The 18,398-nt window shown below is 44.7% G+C and overlaps 1 protein-coding gene across 1 annotated transcript in view; it reads right to left on the bottom strand.

Moving 5' to 3' along the window:
* Positions 1-356: 356 nt before the first annotated feature.
* The window catches only part of slc36a4 (solute carrier family 36 member 4), a 105,549-nt gene continuing 87,507 nt past the window's right edge, over positions 357-18,398 (bottom strand). The window contains exon 12 of the mRNA XM_079732891.1: positions 357-3,352. Within this exon, the coding sequence (XP_079589017.1) occupies positions 3,027-3,352 (326 nt within the window). The 3' untranslated portion in view covers positions 357-3,026. The remainder of the gene's footprint in view (positions 3,353-18,398) is intronic.

The raw sequence follows: 18,398 nt of genomic DNA, 5'->3' as shown, positions 1-18,398 counted from the left end.
CATGAACAGGTACAGCCCGATTCTACCAGGGCACAACCCTTTCATACTAAATGTTAGTGAAGCAAACAAGATGTGGCTTGTTTAGGCTCATGGACAACTTTATTTACCTGCAGTTGATAGGTAGGTTTTGTTGTTTGCCAATTTAAATACCTCTGTTCGTAGGGATTAATAATCCGTAATGGTGCATTACATAAACTAGAAGTACAGCAGTAACAGTACATCATTCTAGTTTATGAAGACGATTCGGATCTTGGGCTCTATACACAATCCAAGTTTTAATGTTTAGAAAATAATGACATCCTATTTTTGAAGAAAAAGATGCACGGAAATAAAATTCACAGTGTATTTCAGTAATATATATATTTTTTAATTAATTTACTTAAATCCTAATGACAACATAATGAGTTATAGCTTGGATAAATAATATTTCACAAAACCCAAATCAGAGAAAATAACAGTTGTCATGGCATCTTTGCCAGGGAATGATACAGGTAGATAGAGTTGTTTCCCCAACTACTGCCATGAAGATGAACGTTCCTTCTGCAAAAGCCAAGGAATAATCTCGGTTTGTCAAACTTGCGTCTGTAAGAAACTTCTTCAGTTTGCACCAGTGAAGCAGTGAACTATCATGTGGTACAGCGCTGTACATATCAATTCATGAATTTGATTCTTAACTTTACCTATAATCTCTTCAGTCATGTGTAAACAGTAAGGCACAACACACACACACACACACACACACACATCAAATATGTGAAACATATGAAATCAATTGTGTCAAAGGGAAAAAAACACAATGTGCAAATTACAAATCAGTACAGGTCAAAACTATTAGAAGGCTGTCATTAACACTGGTTCTCGGAATACCTTCAAATGAACATCATAGCTCGTTTGCATGCATGACGCTGTGCCCAGCTCCCCACAGCGGAGCGAGCCACGGCTCAAAATGACACGGACGCATCAGGTTAGGAATTCACTGCAAACAAATGATGACGATACCGTTTTGGGTATCTATAGTTTGAGGGTCTGATTGCGGGTCTCAAACAAAGGTCGGTGAAACTACTGATGAGGGTTATGGGACGGGAGTTTGATTAGTCGCTGGAAGGGTACCGGAAAATTGCATCATAAATTCACCGCTGTGTGTATGTTTTTTATTGGCCACATTGAACCTTAGAAGGAAATTAATGCATGTCCCGTATTATCCATGAATAGCCTTTGGGACACTGCACTTCAGGGCCGCGGCGTGGAGAACTCTATCGCGCGGAGAACTCTATCACATGGAGCACCCTGGTGAACAGCAGCATGATGCATGGAAGGAGGAAACGCTATCGCTCTGTCACTATTATTTCACAAACACGATCAATGTTGCCACTATCTCTCACAGCTCTGGCATTGAACACTCGTATCGTCGGCTGACAACAAATCTCCATGCATGTTTCTCGGGGAAATGAATGGCAAGAAAGATCGTAACATAATTCATGAACACGGATTTGTGGAGGACTTGAGTGAGGTTAAATAAATAAGTTTCATTTTAGAAAGCAAATGCTCAGCGGCCTTTTCTCAAGCACTTCCTCTAGACTCTAGAGCGATATATATCCCCAGACATGGCTCCACTACATCTCCTCAGCAGCCAGCGCTTTTTGTGGCCCTTGAAGATTTTATTTATTCAACCTACAGTACACTTAACCTAGTGAGTCATTGGAATGAATTTGCGCAGCAGAACGTGGAAAAGGCTGACATTATGGACTTGCATCATCGGTTTACCAGTTATTGGATGCTTTCAGACTCCTTTCTCCATCCGTTCTCCCTTGCACAGCGCACCTGCTCCGGCACCTGTTTCTCTGATTAAAAACTTTATGTGTGAAAGAAACAAACTCACATACACAAAGGAGCATCTGTAACAGTGCAAACCAAGAAGAAAAGTGCCTCTTCCTTCTGAGAGCAGCTATTACACTGTTGCTATGTTTTGTTTTGCATTTTTTTGCAGCAAGCTAGGGTGGCTGTAGGTTGTCAAGGGGGAAAAAGGTTGATGTGAGAAAATAGTCTAGATTATACACCTGCACAAACCAAATATACCGCCTTCATTTATTAAAGCTAAACGGGAAGATATTGTTGAGTGTGCCTTGTGCCACATGCAACAGATTGGTCTTGACAATGCTTTGATGGGGAGAAGATTGCATTTAAATATCTCCACTTGAATTTGGGCTGTAAAACGGTTCGCCCTTTGGGATTTTGAGGTATATTCAAACCTTCATATGGTAACCAAATGACTTGGTATGCGAACATTTTGCCTCCTTTTCATATCAAACGTGGGATATTGGATTGGCTTAAAAAAGGCTTTTGGAAATGTCACACATGCTCCCAAATCTGATTACTACAAGCAATGCATTCAAATGCTGACCATTATTATGCTCCATAATACTTTTTATTAGTATTGCCTCTGTGTTGGTGTCTAGTTGTGAACGTGTGTTAATTACTCTGCGTTAACATGTACCATTCTTCATCTTCTAATAAGAAATAATCTCTTCATCATTTTCTTTGCACATTGCTCCATTGCAGACTGACGTGTATAGTTGTCATTTTCGCGGGTCCCTTTGTCCCAACCGAAGGACTTGTTCCCCATCAGCGGTATCCTTGGTCCCCAGTGTAACCCGATGCCAGAGTCTCCTACTGCAATAATCATGGGACTGGGCTTCCCGAACAAAGCCCCACGGTCAATCTCAAACCAGGACCCAGAGGGAACGCCTGATTGTCCTTAGTCTTGCTGTGTGGCTAAGGGTCAATGGGGGGGGGAGGCGAGGGGGGGGGTACCTGGCTTTGGGAATGACTCGCCTCTATGGGGCTGCAGCGGCTGGAGGACACCACAGAGAAGCCGGGCGGAGTGGAGGGGAGTCCGGCGGTTTGAAGTGAGGATAAGGGCGTGAAAAAAGGAATGGTTGGGTCGAGGGTTCACCGCCCCCGTGGACCTCATCGCTCCGGGGCCCTCAGAGGTAGAGCGGCGAGCAGCAATCCCCCGCTCCCCCCGGTCACCGGATGCCATCCGTCAGGTTGAAGGCCTGGGTGACGGCGGCCAGGGCGGCCAGGGCCTGCTGCTCCTCCCCGGCCAGCCCCGGGCCCCCGCTGGGGGACACGATCTCGGCCACGGTGACGTAGGTGCCGGTCAGGAAGCCAATGAAGCCCACCGAGGCGATGAGCAGGTTCTTGGCCAGCATGGGGCGGGACACCTGCCGGCGGTCCGAGTAGGTGACCAGCTCTATGAGCGGCGGGAAGATGAGGGCCAGGGCGCTGCTGCTCACCGCGCCCACCAGGGAGATGACCAGGTCCAGGCGAGGGATGAGCACCGCCCAGGACACTGCGGGGGGGCGCGCACACACACACAGACACACACGCACACACACACGCACAAACACACACACGCACGCACACACACGCACGCACGCACGCACGCACGCACGCACGCACGCACACGCACGCACACACACACACACACAAGGAGAGAGAGAGGAGAACTTTACTATGCACACTGAGGAGCTAGAAGGTGAGGCAGAAACCAAGATCAGTGAAAAAAAGAACTGAATGAAAAATAAAATCTTAAAATAACATCTGGTCTCATCAGCTTGGATGGCTGGACTGTCTCATTACAGGTGGAGAATATCAACACAAATTACAAAAATATACTTATGACACAAACGGCCTACCCTAGCTTTAACTGTCAAATTCATAATGCTGCAGTTTATTGTATTGTGGGAAACACTTTGACAACACACTGCTTTGAAGCTAGGTGAAGCAATCGAATATGTAGCATATAAATTATGTATTTCAGCACATTTTTGGTTTAACGATGGAAATTAGTCAGTTGGGGATGAGACAGATTTGCCCCCCAGTATTCTTCCAATACAGTCCTAGCATGCTGTCAATCAGAATCTAAATTCCCAGCACATCCGGGCTTTATCTGAGTTGTTTGAAAGCCATTTTGTTTATCCTGCATTTAAGAAACCTCTCCACCTGCATCTTAAGAACGCTTTAGACCTCTTTTCAGCTCTCAACCGCTGAAATCACTTCAAAGCTTTAAACAGTCATCACTCAAAAGTGTTGAAAACATAGATGTCCAAATTAAGCCTAGCTTAACACTCTACTAACAAATGTGTCACATACAGATTTTGAAGTGTGTGTTATGCCCCAAAGTAATGGAGTAATCATTAGAATACATTAGAATTTAAAAAGGTACACCAAGTAATTGTCAAGTTATTCCTCTACTTTGTCACAGTAAAGAATCCTCTCCTTAGGTAAGAAATAAAAATGTGATAAACGATGTAACAATATAAGTAAACAACACTTTATCGAAGAGTGTGATGCAACTATTGTTGGGGACTTTCTTCAAAAATCTGCATTGGTCTGGTTTCTCCAAGTAAGGGGAAATAGACTGTACCGATTAAAACAACTTGAAGGAATAGAAGGAAACCAAAATACTGAAATTATTAAATGAATTGATTTAATGGAACATACTTTCTCAATGCTCATTGCACAACTTGATACCCTTTAATAACATTATTTGGAATAAATATTTGAATTCTGTTACCTTAATCACTTTAAGACATTATTTGAAAATTTGCTGCATCCAAAGTTTAGAAAAAAAGTTCAACCAGACCCTCAGACGATCAACAACGGTTGATTGAGCTTTGTACTAAAACGACTTTGTCGTGGAGACGGATCTTCGGCTGGGAGGAACTCCCACACAGGGTCTGGTGTCTGAGTTCACACTCAGCCTGTCCAGCCAGCATTTGTATGGAAACTATGTGCTAACGGCGCCGAACACTGATCGGGGAGAGCAGCAAGTGTTATGTTATAGGAGGAGTGGGTGAGCATGGGGGCGTCCACTCCAGACCCGGCACAAACATCCAGACGCCCCGGGGACAATCAAATTCCCCGCTCATCATGGCTCCGGCGGCTGTGCTGTCTAAAGGCCCTAACACTGAAGCCCGCTCCCAGCCCCCACATCATCACACCGCACCAGCTCATGTTCAGGGTTCGTGCTGAAGGCAGCTCTCTGTGGAATGCCGCAACATCTCATGTGGTTAGGAAATTGAAATATCTGTTGACGTCCGCCTCCATCACTTGGTGGAAAAAGAAAAAGAAAGAAAGGGATGGATTTCAAATAAGAGGGGGTCGCGGCCCGGACATGTCTGACATGTCCGGGCTCTGCGGTGGTGAGCGATGGGAGGTGGGGCCCTCATGGAAAGAATGGTAAACATTTGGCTTGGTTGAAGCCCCTGGCCCCCGGGGTTGGAGAAGCAATCTGTCGTGCAGCGAGGCAACCGCCACACAATCCTGCTGTTGTTGACCCGGTGACCCCTGTGCAGCTAACTTAAAGCCCCGCCCGTCCTATAACAGGACAAGACAACGTGGGGGCCCTGCCGACAGCCCTTGAGGTTGGGTCGGGATGGGGGACAAAGGAGAAAGAAGTGATACATTTCAATGCTGGGCGAAATAAAAATTCATTCCCCATTAGACTCCGACGACTTTGGTACCGTTCTAAAAACGACAAATAATGAGACCTGCCACCGCCAGACCCATAAGGAAAACACAACACGATCTAGACAACGTTTCTCTGTGTATCCGAATACCCCATTATCACCAATTCCAAAAGTCATCACCCCTTCTCTCGTCATTTCAACACCCCTGGAACTCGGGGACATTGCGGGGTGTGCTTGTGTTGTGAGTGGGCAGCTGTGTGTGCATGTGGACTTTTAAGTGGAGGCGTCTGTGAGAGTGTGTGCCGGGGAGGTAGGTGGAGGTGGGCGGTAGAGAGAGATGGAATGGTTATCTGGAAATGAAGACAATACCACGAAGAGGCGCTATGGTAGATAAAGGGGCCTGCTGGAGTCAGTGACGGGATAAGGATAAGAAGCTGCTGTGTAAATCCCAGAATCACCTTGGTTGCTCAGTGTGTGTCAGCCCAAATTACTCTTTGTTTCCCGTTAAAGAAGGAATGCTATTAGGTTGTCTGCAGAGATCAGACCTCAGTCGGCTAACTCCCTGAAAGAGTCGCTAGACTACTGGCCACCTCCGAGGTGAACCGAGCCTCACATGGGGGAGAAACGTGTTAACATTCTGCACGTGTGGCTTTGGAGTCAGGCCCATTACAGCACCATGTACATCAGCCTGAACAACACACCCAATGCACGGGCTCTTTGAAGGCATTCACTGACTAAATGTACTTTTTAAGTAGAGAGAGCGAGAGAGCGAGAGAGAGAGAGAGAGAGAGAGAGAGAGAGAGAGAGAGAGAGAGAGAGAGAGAGAGATAGGGAAGGAGAGCGAGAGAGGGAGAGCGCGAGAGAGAGCGAGAGAGAGAAAGAGCTAGCGAGAGACAAAAAAAGAGAACGAGAAGGAGACAGAGACAGAGTGAGTTGAACTGAGCATGAAATTAACAAAGCCAAATGGACTTGTTGGCTTGGTGAAGCCTTTAGGAGGCGGCTCATCCCTGCAGGTCCAGATGGTGGTGCGCGATGGATCCAGGTGTCCGGGCTGGGCCCTGCTTCACAGCAGCTTGTTTTGTAAAGGGCTCCCCATACAAGGCATTCAGATGCCACTGAACCAGTCTTCCACAGTTCTGCAGTTGTATGGTCTCTCACATGAACTGCTTGTGTAAGCTCCCAATCCCCTTCCCTGTTGCCCTTGGCCAGCCAGACGTCACTGTTGCCTGGGCTTTGCTCTGAGCCAGTCCAATCCATTCCTCTGGTGCCCCCAGTGCGATTGTGTCATCAAATTAGCATTCCATCACAAGCTGAATTATGCTATTAGGAGTCTTGCACACACACCAAGAGCCGCAGTAAGCCCTTGTTAATAACCAGCCTGTTAGTTTGCTCCTGTTAGTCCCACGCTTGTGTGTTTGATGAGCACCGCCACGGGGGGAGAAGGGCGGACTAGATTACCAGGAGATTAAACGTCTGCCACTGGAGAGACAAGTAACGTGCTTCTCTCTTATTTAGAAAGTCAATGCCCTTTTAACTAATTGTGTGTGGACATTTGCAAATTGCCAACGGGCTGTTTGCAGAAAAACTAGCAATTTTGCAGAAGAAGAGAGAAGGGCCTTTTTGGCATGTTGTACCGCTCGGGGGGTCATGAGTGATCACAATCAGGCGACGACACAGGCCCACATCACAAATAGCCTGCTCATTGCTTACTGCTGTAGGCGACAATACTGAAATCCTCACTGAAACGCCAAAAAACATATGTAAGTAACAGGCTGACCTGACTTGATTTTTAGTAGAATATATCAGTTTATAGGATGGGATTTAAGGTTTTTTTTTTTTTTAATTGATTAGCATTGGCTGCAGATACGGTCAGGGGATTTTAAGCTTTGAGGTAGTTGACATTTTACGTATTGCAACTTTAAGTGGTGTCGGCAACATCTTACTATTGGTTAAATTATTGGTCCAACATGGACAAGTAGACAGCAATACAACTTTGGATGTAAAAAAGCCCGTACACTTTCGTCCGGCTGTGTAAACAAAGAAAATGTGTTGCTTGCAGGACAGAAGAGATGCTGCGTCGGCATCAGGATCCATGTCCAATTCAGCTTCCAGCTAGAGTTTTAGCTTTGTCACACTTACCCCAACACACCCACCTACCCCCACCCACCCACACGCACACCCACACGCACACACACAGGCCAGCGACGATGAGTGAAGCCACCTGGGGTGCATTAGTTTCCGTGCATGCATTTCGACAGGGCTCCTTCTTAGCTGTAGCCGGTTAGGGAAAGATTAATGACAGCCTGGTAGCGCAAGGCACACCCGAGGAAGGGTGTGTTTTGGAGGTGGGGGGATAACAAGCAATAACAAGAACTTACAGCTATTGGGATCAGCAGCTGGCCACAGGGGCCGCGGACTCGTCCATCAGATGGTAATGACCGCCAGACAGAGAAAACCGGGTATTACACAACCCAACATATTGCCCCTACAGAGGGGGTTATAGTGATAATGAAAAGGGTACTTGTGTAGTTGAATGGATTACCATGAGCAAAATGCCTGCCAACACCCACTCCATTTACCCGTATGGCTAGGTCCTGTCTCACACACCTCATTCATGTCCGTCTCTCGCGGGCAGAAACTGATATGGATCACGCACACTGCATCATCCAAGTCCACCTTCACACACTAACACACATATATACACACAGACACAAACACACAGACGCGCACATGGGCAGGTAGTCACACACACAGACACACAGTCACACAGACACACACACACACACACAGAGTTGCCAGATGGGGCTCAGGGAAGGGCAGTGGGTGGAGGACAGGGTGCCCTTATCGCTCTTTTATTTAACTCATTTTATTCTCTCAGGAGGTCACGATGAGGTTAAGCATTTCTTTTGCAGGACAGACCTGAATACAGCAGAAAAAGCATGAGCCGTTTGATGCAATACCTATATTGCAGATAATGCTGGGCCAATCAATACACACTCATACCTGAATATTAATGTACTTTCCTACACTCTTGTATTAAAATTTTATTAAATCTACTTGTGCGTGTCCGGACAGAATCTTTGGCGCAAAAGGAAGATGAATGGAAGTGAGGACCGAGATTTACATCCATTCTGCCGCCTAACGTTACTACTGAGCACGCCTTGTACTTAGCAAGAAAATCCATAAAGGGCCCGAGTCCAGACAGATGATAGGAAAATAAAGTAAAAGGAGAGAAGGGGGGCGAAACAAAACCGATGTCTTCCTAGGTCCAAACTGAATCACCCAGGGACCTGTTTGATTGGTATGGAAAAAAATAATAAACCTGCGTTGGAATAATTTTCTGAGATAATGAGGTTCATATGGAGTGCAGACAGGAAAAAAAGCTTTTGAGGAAAACTGATTTCAGGTACTTTACTATTTTATATTTATATTATTTCTGTTTTCTACCTGCTAGTATGTTACGAGTTATTTGCGTTATTTAAAGAGCACATATTATGCTTTTTCAACTTTTATGACCTATAAACGTGGTTATGATATATAGTCATGTTCAACCATATTAAATTGTCAAATAATGACGTACAGGCATTTAGACGTATTCCCTGCTGACCGTCTGGGGTGGCTGTGCAGAGCGCTAAACACTAGGGACGGCGGTCGCCATTCACTTGTTCAAATTTCCGTGATTTATCTATGTAGAACTATCCGGATTTTCCATGTATGGTAATGCTGCAACATGCTCTTCCGGAAGGTAACCAACCTTGATCCATGCCAATTAAACATTATGGAGTTAGTTAGTGGAAACATTGTGTTTCATTGTCAGTATAAACACATTTTAACGATGAACAATGCCTGAAAATTCAGTCAACTTTGTCTGTCTTTCTGTCTGTTACACATATAGGTCTATTATATATATACAAAACTATATTTTAATATTTTTGCCTTTCACTTTCATCTAGTTATCAATCAACCTTCTTGCTTGTGGGCCATGGCTTTTCAAAATATTAACTTTTCACATCAGATGGAATCCGTGATAAACCAAAACACTTGACGTCGCATGACATAAGATGGGATCTACCACTCACAGGAGAGACACACAGAGGTTTATAATGGCACAGCAGGGTCGGCCGCGGTCGCTTAATCTCCCAACAGGGAGACGTGAAAATGAAAATTTCCACAAGGAGCCCCTCATGAATACAGACCATGACCCCGGGGAGTTGGTCCGACGACACTCCTCCATCTTAATGGCTTTTCTCTGCCACAGAAGCCAAGCTCACAGCGGTTTGCATGGGTGTGCATGTAAGTGGGAGGGGGTCATAGCGGGAGGGGTTCATAGGTGGACTGGTTAGAAGGGTTGACATAAGGTTTCCAGTACACAACAACAAAGAATGCCAAGAGCGCCTATGCCTACCGCCTCTTCCTCCTAAGGATCTGTCCTCCCTCAATGACATTGGCTGTCAGCAGCGCACACAGAGGCCACAGAAGTCTGTTAGTCATCATCTACCTCACCTCAGGACACGCTGTAGGGGAAGAGAACGTCTGAACGAAGTGATAACTAATCCTTGTTAAACTCGGCGAGAGCTACATCATCGTCGAAGTCTGGATTACTGGATCACAACAGAAGCACTTAAAGATCTCCTATTATACAATTTTTCTGGTCTTAATTTCTTATTAATGACTCCTATAGAGCAACCTGACACGAATCACAGCACAAAAAACTATGCAGTTTTCCGGGAAACTCTTCCTCTGATCTGGGCGCTTTCAGCATTCTCTGTCTACAATCGGCTTTGTCCTTCTCCGCCCCCTCGCCCCCCTCCTGGCAACCCCACTCCGTTGTGATTGGTTACCTTCTAGACCTTCTAGAAATTTTAACAAGTGAATCGCGACCGGCGTCCCTAGTGTTTAGCGCTCTGCACAGCAACCCCAGACGGTCAGCATTGAATATGTCTAAATGCATGTACGTCATTATTTGACACTTTAGTATGGTTAAACATGACTATAAATCATTATAACAACGTTTATAGGTCATAAAAATCAAAAAAGCATAATAGGTGCTCTTTAAGGGTAATCAGAAGCGGTTATATCAATCTCCCGTCTCGCTGCAACACAGTGTTATGCACAAGCCAAGTGTGCTTTTAGGCAAGAAACCAGACATTTTCAAACCGAGGGAATCGCAAATGGAGTAAACGCTCAACCGCAGCAAACAACACATGCAAGCGTGTCAAGTCCTCACGGCCATGGAAGCGATGACAATAGGCCAGGGGGGATTAATGTTATTATGCTTTGATAACTCCTTGGAAAGCGAGCCCTTTGCGTGAGTGAATTAAACCTTTTGGCGGGTCTGCCGGGCCCGTTAACTGGCTGATTGGCTGGGCAGAACGCACGCTGGTGTGTGCGCGTCACTCGTCCTCTGTTTGACTGTGTGTCCCAGCGCAGCACAGCGCAGCACAGGCACGGCGTCTCACTTACGGGCCAGTGGTCTAAATAACTGAGCGCATTGGTTAGCCCATGGCTCCCTGCCTCAGGGAGGCGGTAGGTGGGTGGGTTGAGGGCTGGGTTGGTTGGTGGGTGGATGGGTGGGCCCTCGGAGATCGCTTTCCGCCCACTTATGTCTTGACTCATTAACGTCTGCAAGCCTTATGACTCAAAGGGCAGACAAAAGACGAAAGCAAGTGCATCAATTTCATTCTTGTGATTGGCCAGCCAAGGCACTGCAGTAGGTTTAGGGTTAGACAGGGAATACACAACTGGTACTTAACATCCCCTTTGTTTGCTCCCTTTGACTGTAGAGCGGTAAGGATCAAGAATACTGTGAGCATTCACATATATTCCTATTGTTTATCCTATTACATTGGTAGCACACATAACAATATACAGGGGCATAATGATGTAGTCTATATTTGTATGATTATAAACTTTAAACAATTTTATAATTATTCAACTCAATTACCTTCTTCAACATTGTTGAATTAATTAACCAACATATATAATGTAGTGAATGAATATACAGTAGATTATATAAACCGTTGAGGATCATAACAGTCATATATTGCACAGAATATACTATTCCATACAAACAGCAGCAAGTTATTTGGGGGCTTGAAAGCATACAGGATAAACAAGTTACTATAATTAATAAATTCCAAAAGCATGTTTGCTGCCTCCACCGCCCTGTAAAGGGGCCTTGGGCAAAATCTTCCTCTGGAACCCCAACTGGCCAACCATTAACTCTGCTTATTCTGAGAAGTCCAATTAAGCAACAAAAAGCAGGGTTGCAAGCGGAGGAGCAACATCATTCATGCTAGCCACAGGCTGTTACTACTGAGTGGATTGCAGACTAAGATGAAAGGAGGGAAAATATTGTAGGTGTTTTTTGGCTTAGCGTGTTGACTCTCAATTCTCCCTGTTTCTATTTTGATGAGTACTGACAAAGATACTCTGCCAAGTGCTGTGATCTCTTGCATCAAGATGAGTTTTCTCTTTTTTTCCCCTTTTACCCAACCATCAGCGCTCATCTTCCCTTCTGCCAGGGTCTCTGATACCGCCTTGACATTTCCCAGGTACTCACTTGAACAGCCGTTCCATCGCTCAAAATACCTTGCTCCAATACTTCAGCTTGTCAGGTGTGTCTGACAGAGCCTTCATCTTCCATTTCCCACGCCTACCCAGTATGCGCAGGATGATCAATGACATTTAGATGTGGAGTTAAAAATAGTTCCAAGAAAGTGTTTTTACGGGACTTGTACTGAAGGGAAGCGGCTCTATTGACTATTGATGGTGTCAGGTCTGTTTGTGTCCCTTGTAATTTCCCCCGATTAGTCTTAAGCTCCTTCGGACCATAGCCCCTCGGGGTAAAAAGGGAAGAACAAGAACAAAACACAGATCTCTGCTCTATTTCAGCCTCTATAAATACCATCTCAAAAGCAGCGTTTAATAACACTAAGAAAAGGGTTCTGAGGAGGGCAACACGTGTTCCCTTTTCATTTAAGATAATTAGCTGCAGCCCGGCTAATTTACAGTGTTGTAGAAGAACATACTAACCCGCTGTGATTCTCATCACGGGGCCAGGAGGAGAGAAGCCTCCCTGATCCCACAGGGAGACAAGAGAACAAACACTGCGGTGACCTGGACACTGCTTTTGCTTCCAGGCCCAATTAAAAGTGGCGCCACTAATGAGGTGGTTGGGTAAATAGACACATATGAGCACTGATCAATATGGGCAATTTTAATTCCGGAAAAAGGCACACAGGGAGTTCTGTTTGACGGAAAAATAGTGCAGCCATTGATCTAACTATAGCTGTTTTCGGCAGCAAGAGACTTAAAGATTTAGAGAAGAAAGTTTGTATCAGAGAAATTACTGATGGTGCATAAATATTCTAATTAATATGCCCCTGTCCAAGTTACGCTCTGCTTATTAATACGAGTGATATCTGCGGAATGACTTTAATACTGAAAATTTGGACAACTTTTAAAGCCATCTGAGGATATGCATTTGCAGTAATCTTATGTTCAAACTTTTTGGTCAGAAACCTATTAAAGTGGGTGTCGGTCGACACTGTCTGCCATAATCTTTACTGGGACCGATTTGAGGCCCCTCCGTGAATGAGAGCTTCATGCTCAAATCCTCTGCAAATCTCCAGGATTAAAATGTGTAATGTGTCAGTCAATCAAGGTTTTTCGTGACACGGTTTCAGTCATTGTAGTTTAAACTGTTTAAACATGATTTACCTCTCTTAAACAACTCCAATCCCTGAAATTGGAAGAAATAACAACACACTTACTTTCCACCGTAGGAGCAACACAAATCAATTCGGTGGATGCCTCATCCAGAGCGTGACACTATAACTATATGACACTCTGAGCAGGACTGACCAGAGTGGGAATGATATCTTAGTGGCTGGATAGTCACTTGAGGGTTTACCTGGCAGAAATCAAATCCCTATGTGTTGTGTGTGCCACCAATAAGCAAGCAAACTAGTGTAACATAAAAGGTAAGAGGGAAGGTTTCTGAGCATGTGAAAATGGGTGTTTGCCTTGAAGGGTTCAGTTGTAATAAACTGAACTCTCTTTGATTCTGCTCAGGAACCTGTCCAGGATTCTTTCTGCATGGAATGATATGCTATTCTGGTAACCCGAGGGTTTTCCTCCTCCTACTCTGGTTAACTCTCACTTCACAATACAAAGTGAAGTGAGATTGGCTGAGCTGCCCTTTGGTGCAAATGTTGAGTTAGTCTACCATTCAGCACACTGGCACTCCATAGTTGCTGTTCCTTTCCAACTGCAATAGGCTCCAGTACCAATGATCAGAGATGAATAATAAGAATGGATGCGTTTATTAGATATAACTTAAATAAATATAAACTGATTTATCATTCTCAACGCTTACATTGTGAAGCTAGAGTAATGTATTATGCCTAGCAAAAGCAGATCATGGATAATTGTATTCATGAGCAACATCAATCAATTCAGTGAATTCAAAGGGAGGAGAGGGAAGAGAGAATATCAGCCTTTATTTTTTTTGTTAATGGGGAAAAGGTTTTAATAAAAAGTTCTCCACATTGCTTCATATATTTAATAAATAGCACCCTATATGCTAACTTTGAAGCTTTCTGAATTCCCAAGAGAAATGGAAGCACAAAGAAGTTTATCCGATGCAAGAGTTTCTCATAAATGGAAAACATAAATGTGATCGTGAGAACAAATCAGGCTGAGACCAACCGGACACATCAAACAACAGCAGTTAAATCCACCAGCGAAAAACAAAAGGGCGTCAGGCCTTTCCTTTTCCTGGCTCTTCAAAACACTTCGGTAGAATCAACATCAAAACCAAGCAAGACAAAAGAAGCTACTGTGAGTAAAAACAACCTATAGGCTAACAGGGACCCTTTTTTGCTTGGTGACATTAATGGAGACACACTTTAAAAATGGCTTTCTTTGAGCAGAAAGTGCATGCACTACAACAGCACAACCAAAAACTAACACACACAACAATTGTGTGAGTGCTTGGAAAACACTGAGGAGCACACAGCCAGTGAGGCTGAGCCTCCTCAGATATTCTGTAGGCATAGAGAAGAGACAGCATCCCAGCCTCAGAACTAAAAGTGCAGTCAGACTGGAACACACTTGGGATCACTGGCTTAACTGATTGCATTGTGCCGTATCTATTGTTGTGAATGCGAGCGTGCGTTAATGTTTCGGTGTTTGGTGGGTGTGTGCATTGGCATGAATATTTATCCACATACTTATTTGTTCAGCATAATGGGTTAGTGAGGGAGAGATTAGCAGCTAGGACGCTCTTGTTATGCCGCCCAGAATAAATATTTAAAACAAAATCATCTGACATTGCTGTTCCTGGAGATGACATTTTTGCTGCATCAGCAGAAAAAGCATTTTCCACTCTAATTGTGTATAAATGTATCTTCCCGGCGACATGTGCCGCGTGATAAAGAGGACATGCTCCTTTGGATAGAAGGACACCGAGGGCATGGCATCAGAAGCCTGAAAAACACCAAGACCTAGAACACTCCTGCACCATGGATTGGCTCAGATCGTGTGGCACACCTTTGCTGTCTGAACGGCAATCTATCTAGATCTTCCATACACGCACACGCGTTGTGTCAGTGTGTGCCCTGCGCTGACATCTCCACCCCCAGTGTGGTCCAGGGCTCTGAATACAAAGGCTGAGCACTCCTCCAGTAACATCACAGAGAGGGATGGACCTGTCGGTGCAGGGGAGGCTAGGAAATGACAGCCAGAGGGGAGAGGTACTACCGGATGGGCTACTTGGCGGGGGGGTTACACAGTATTGGGATTCAACAGAAGTACCACCATAGTATGGAGGTCTCTCAACCAGATGCCATTAGTCATGGTGAATTGATAGTGCCATTAAGATTTAAGTTTGATTTGTTGAATTCAAGGGGTCGGCTTAGCTCAGGAGGTAGAGCAGTTGTCTTGTAATCGAAAGTTGCTAGTTCGATCCCCAGCTCCTCCTAGCTGAGTGTTGATGTGTCCCTGATTAAGACACTTAACCCTAACTGCTCCTGACGAGCTGGTTGTCGCCTTGCATGGTTGACTCTGCCGTCGGTGTGTCAATGTGTGTATTAACCGATGTAAGTAGCTTTGGATAAAAGTGTCTGCTAAATGCCCTTATTGTAATTTAATTCAAATTGTTATTGTGGTAGGAGTGCAGGTGCCTCATACAATAATAAGGAAGACTTGTCTAGATCAGAAAATTATTTTTACTTTTCAATGTTTTATTAATTATTCTATTAAAAAGCTATATTAGTCATTAAATATAATAAAATAACTGATTAGAACTTGGGGTATGTGCTTGTGTGTTAACTGTACGTGTACAACATGGCATCATGTACGTGTCAATGGCCGGTGAAAACTGTAATTAGTCTAATTCCTCCTTCAATGAGATGCGCTCTACACCTGCCTCCTTGAGTTAGCGCTAACCTTTAGCCTCATGGTGCTGGTTGGCCATGGTTAACAGCATCATTAGACACTTATCTAAGCTGGAGAGGGTGACAGCATGCAGTGTTTCAATCAATGGGAAACTACCTAAAAGCTGGACACACCTGCAAGTGGAAAGCACATTTGATTAAGAAGAGTACATAATGTGTTTTCTCTCCTATCCCTTGACCTATCCGTTAGAGACCCCACCCTCGGGTCCATGGTTAAGGTCCTTCAAAAATCGAGGATAACCCTGAATAGATTTGTAACTACAGCTGTTAGTCTGCCTTTTAAACTGGGATCCCTCAGCCTCAATTAGCGACCGGCCTCGACACTTCCTTCCTTTTGACAAGGTACCTATTTTAATCTCTGCATAACACATCTGTCCCACTAGACTGTGAATGACATATACCTATAAAGTCAAACATATAGCAGTTCTTTCTGCTCGTATTCCTAAAGATCCAAGTTATTTTGCAAAGAGTGACAGGTAGTAGATACAAAGCTGTTTTTGTTCACTGCAATAATACGCATAGAGAAGCGTAGTATAGTTTTGCTGTAAAGTTTCCCCAGCCCCGTCAAAACCATCCCAATTACATCTCTGAATAACAGCTCAAAGATAATGCAATTGTTTACAGGCAACTAACATCCATTTAACACATTTAATACAATTTTCTTCCTCAGGCTTTTCTGGTGGGCAGAAACTAGTGCCTGCAGACAGAGTGGATCTCCACTCTATTTCCCAGCCCCTCTAATTAGCCACTTATTGGGCTAATTACTGTATTATTGGACCCCGTGACCTCCTATCTCACGAGGCTGGCAGGTAATATAATGATTTCCCTGCAGAGAACCAAAAAAGCGATGGAACAAGTGAACCACTGAGAGGGGGAAGAGGACAGCACTGATGGGTGAGTGGTTGAAGGGTATGCAGAGCCCACTTCTGCCAGAAGACAATTGCCGGATGCATGACGCTTTCTCTCTCTAGGTCATTAGACTGAGCTGCGTTGGAGACTGAAGGCTCAAGCTCCCCACAGACGGAGGATGCGGATACCTCGCATCAGTACCTGAATTTGAAAGAGTAATTTCATTTAAATAGACACTTACCTGCGCGTGTGTCGATGGCAGAGCCGTTGTGTTTATAAAAAAAAAACGTCTTACCTGTGCGAGTGGCGCTGCGGTGTGTGCGCGTGTGTGTGTGTTCTAACCTGCGCGTGTGTCGATGGCAGAGCCGTTATGTTTAAGGGGGAGTGTCGCTGCGGTGCATGCGCGTGTGTGTGTGTTCTAACCTGCGCGTGTGTCGATGGCGGAGCCGTTATGTTTAAAAACATAACGTCTTACCTCGGCGAGTGTGTCGCTGCCTTTGTCTTGACGTGCGGTGTGTGCACGTGCATGTGTGTTTGTGCGCTTCCGTGTGTGTGCGCTTCCGTGTATATGTCGCTGCCTTTGTCTTGACGTGCGCGTGCGTGTGTGTGTGTGAGCTGCAGGCTGATTGCCACATGCCCAACTTGAGTAACTGGTGCGACAGGCCTGCTATTATAGTAGTAAGATATTATAGCAAAGAAAGAAAAGAAAAGTATTGCTTTGCTTAATTTTTTTTAAGATTACTAGTTAGACCACTGAGGACAAGATTTACCCTCCTGATTGGTCTTTTATTAATAATTGATTCAAATATATTTTATATTCTATTCTCAACCAGACATCACCATCGCTAGTAAATTGTAACCTGTATTTTTAGAATTTTTTTTTTTTTACAACTTTTACAACTATCCTGAATCGTCCAGAATAGCATATTATTATAATCTACAAATTGATAGCGTAGCTCATCTTTCAACTGGGTCAAGTCCAAATACTACATCAGTCATTGCGTAGGACCTTAATGCAAACAACTGAAAAGAAGCATCTCCTGTATATCCTCTATTTATGGGGTGGGGATTTGGGGTGTTGTTTTGAGTCTCTGGTGCTCCCACACGCATACAGTCACCAAACGAGCGAGTCAGTTTCGGCGCCCCCCCTACGTTAGCCTGGTCCTACCAGACTCTCCTACTTCATTTCATTTGCACAAAGTTTCTGGACCCACTCAATTAACAAACGTTAACTCACTTGAAGGCTGGTGTCTGTTGAAGTTTAAAACTATTGGATCGGCCCAGTGCCACTCTGGATCTGCCATAACCAATCGCTAACGTTTGGCCGGGAATTACGTTGCGCGCAGGCTGTAAACAAACCAAACACTGTGCGTGAAGATGTCCCGTCAACGAGAGCTGACTTTAACGTCATTGTTCTCAGCCACTCCCTCTGTTTGCTGATTGGACGCAGAAAATTTGGACGGAGAAAACCAAAGAATATACCACAGACCCAGACGTAGTACTGAAGGGAAATGAAAATTGAGCGGAAGTACTTAAGCGGCGGAGCCAGGCTAATCCTACGTAGGGGCACATTTGAATATTACCTCCCACTTCCCCACCCCCCTCCAATCAGAGC

This window comes from Pollachius pollachius, assembly GCF_949987615.1.
Source record: "Pollachius pollachius genome assembly, chromosome: 3".
NCBI lineage: Eukaryota > Metazoa > Chordata > Actinopteri > Gadiformes > Gadidae > Pollachius > Pollachius pollachius.
This window is presented reverse-complemented; position numbering and strand designations above follow the sequence as displayed.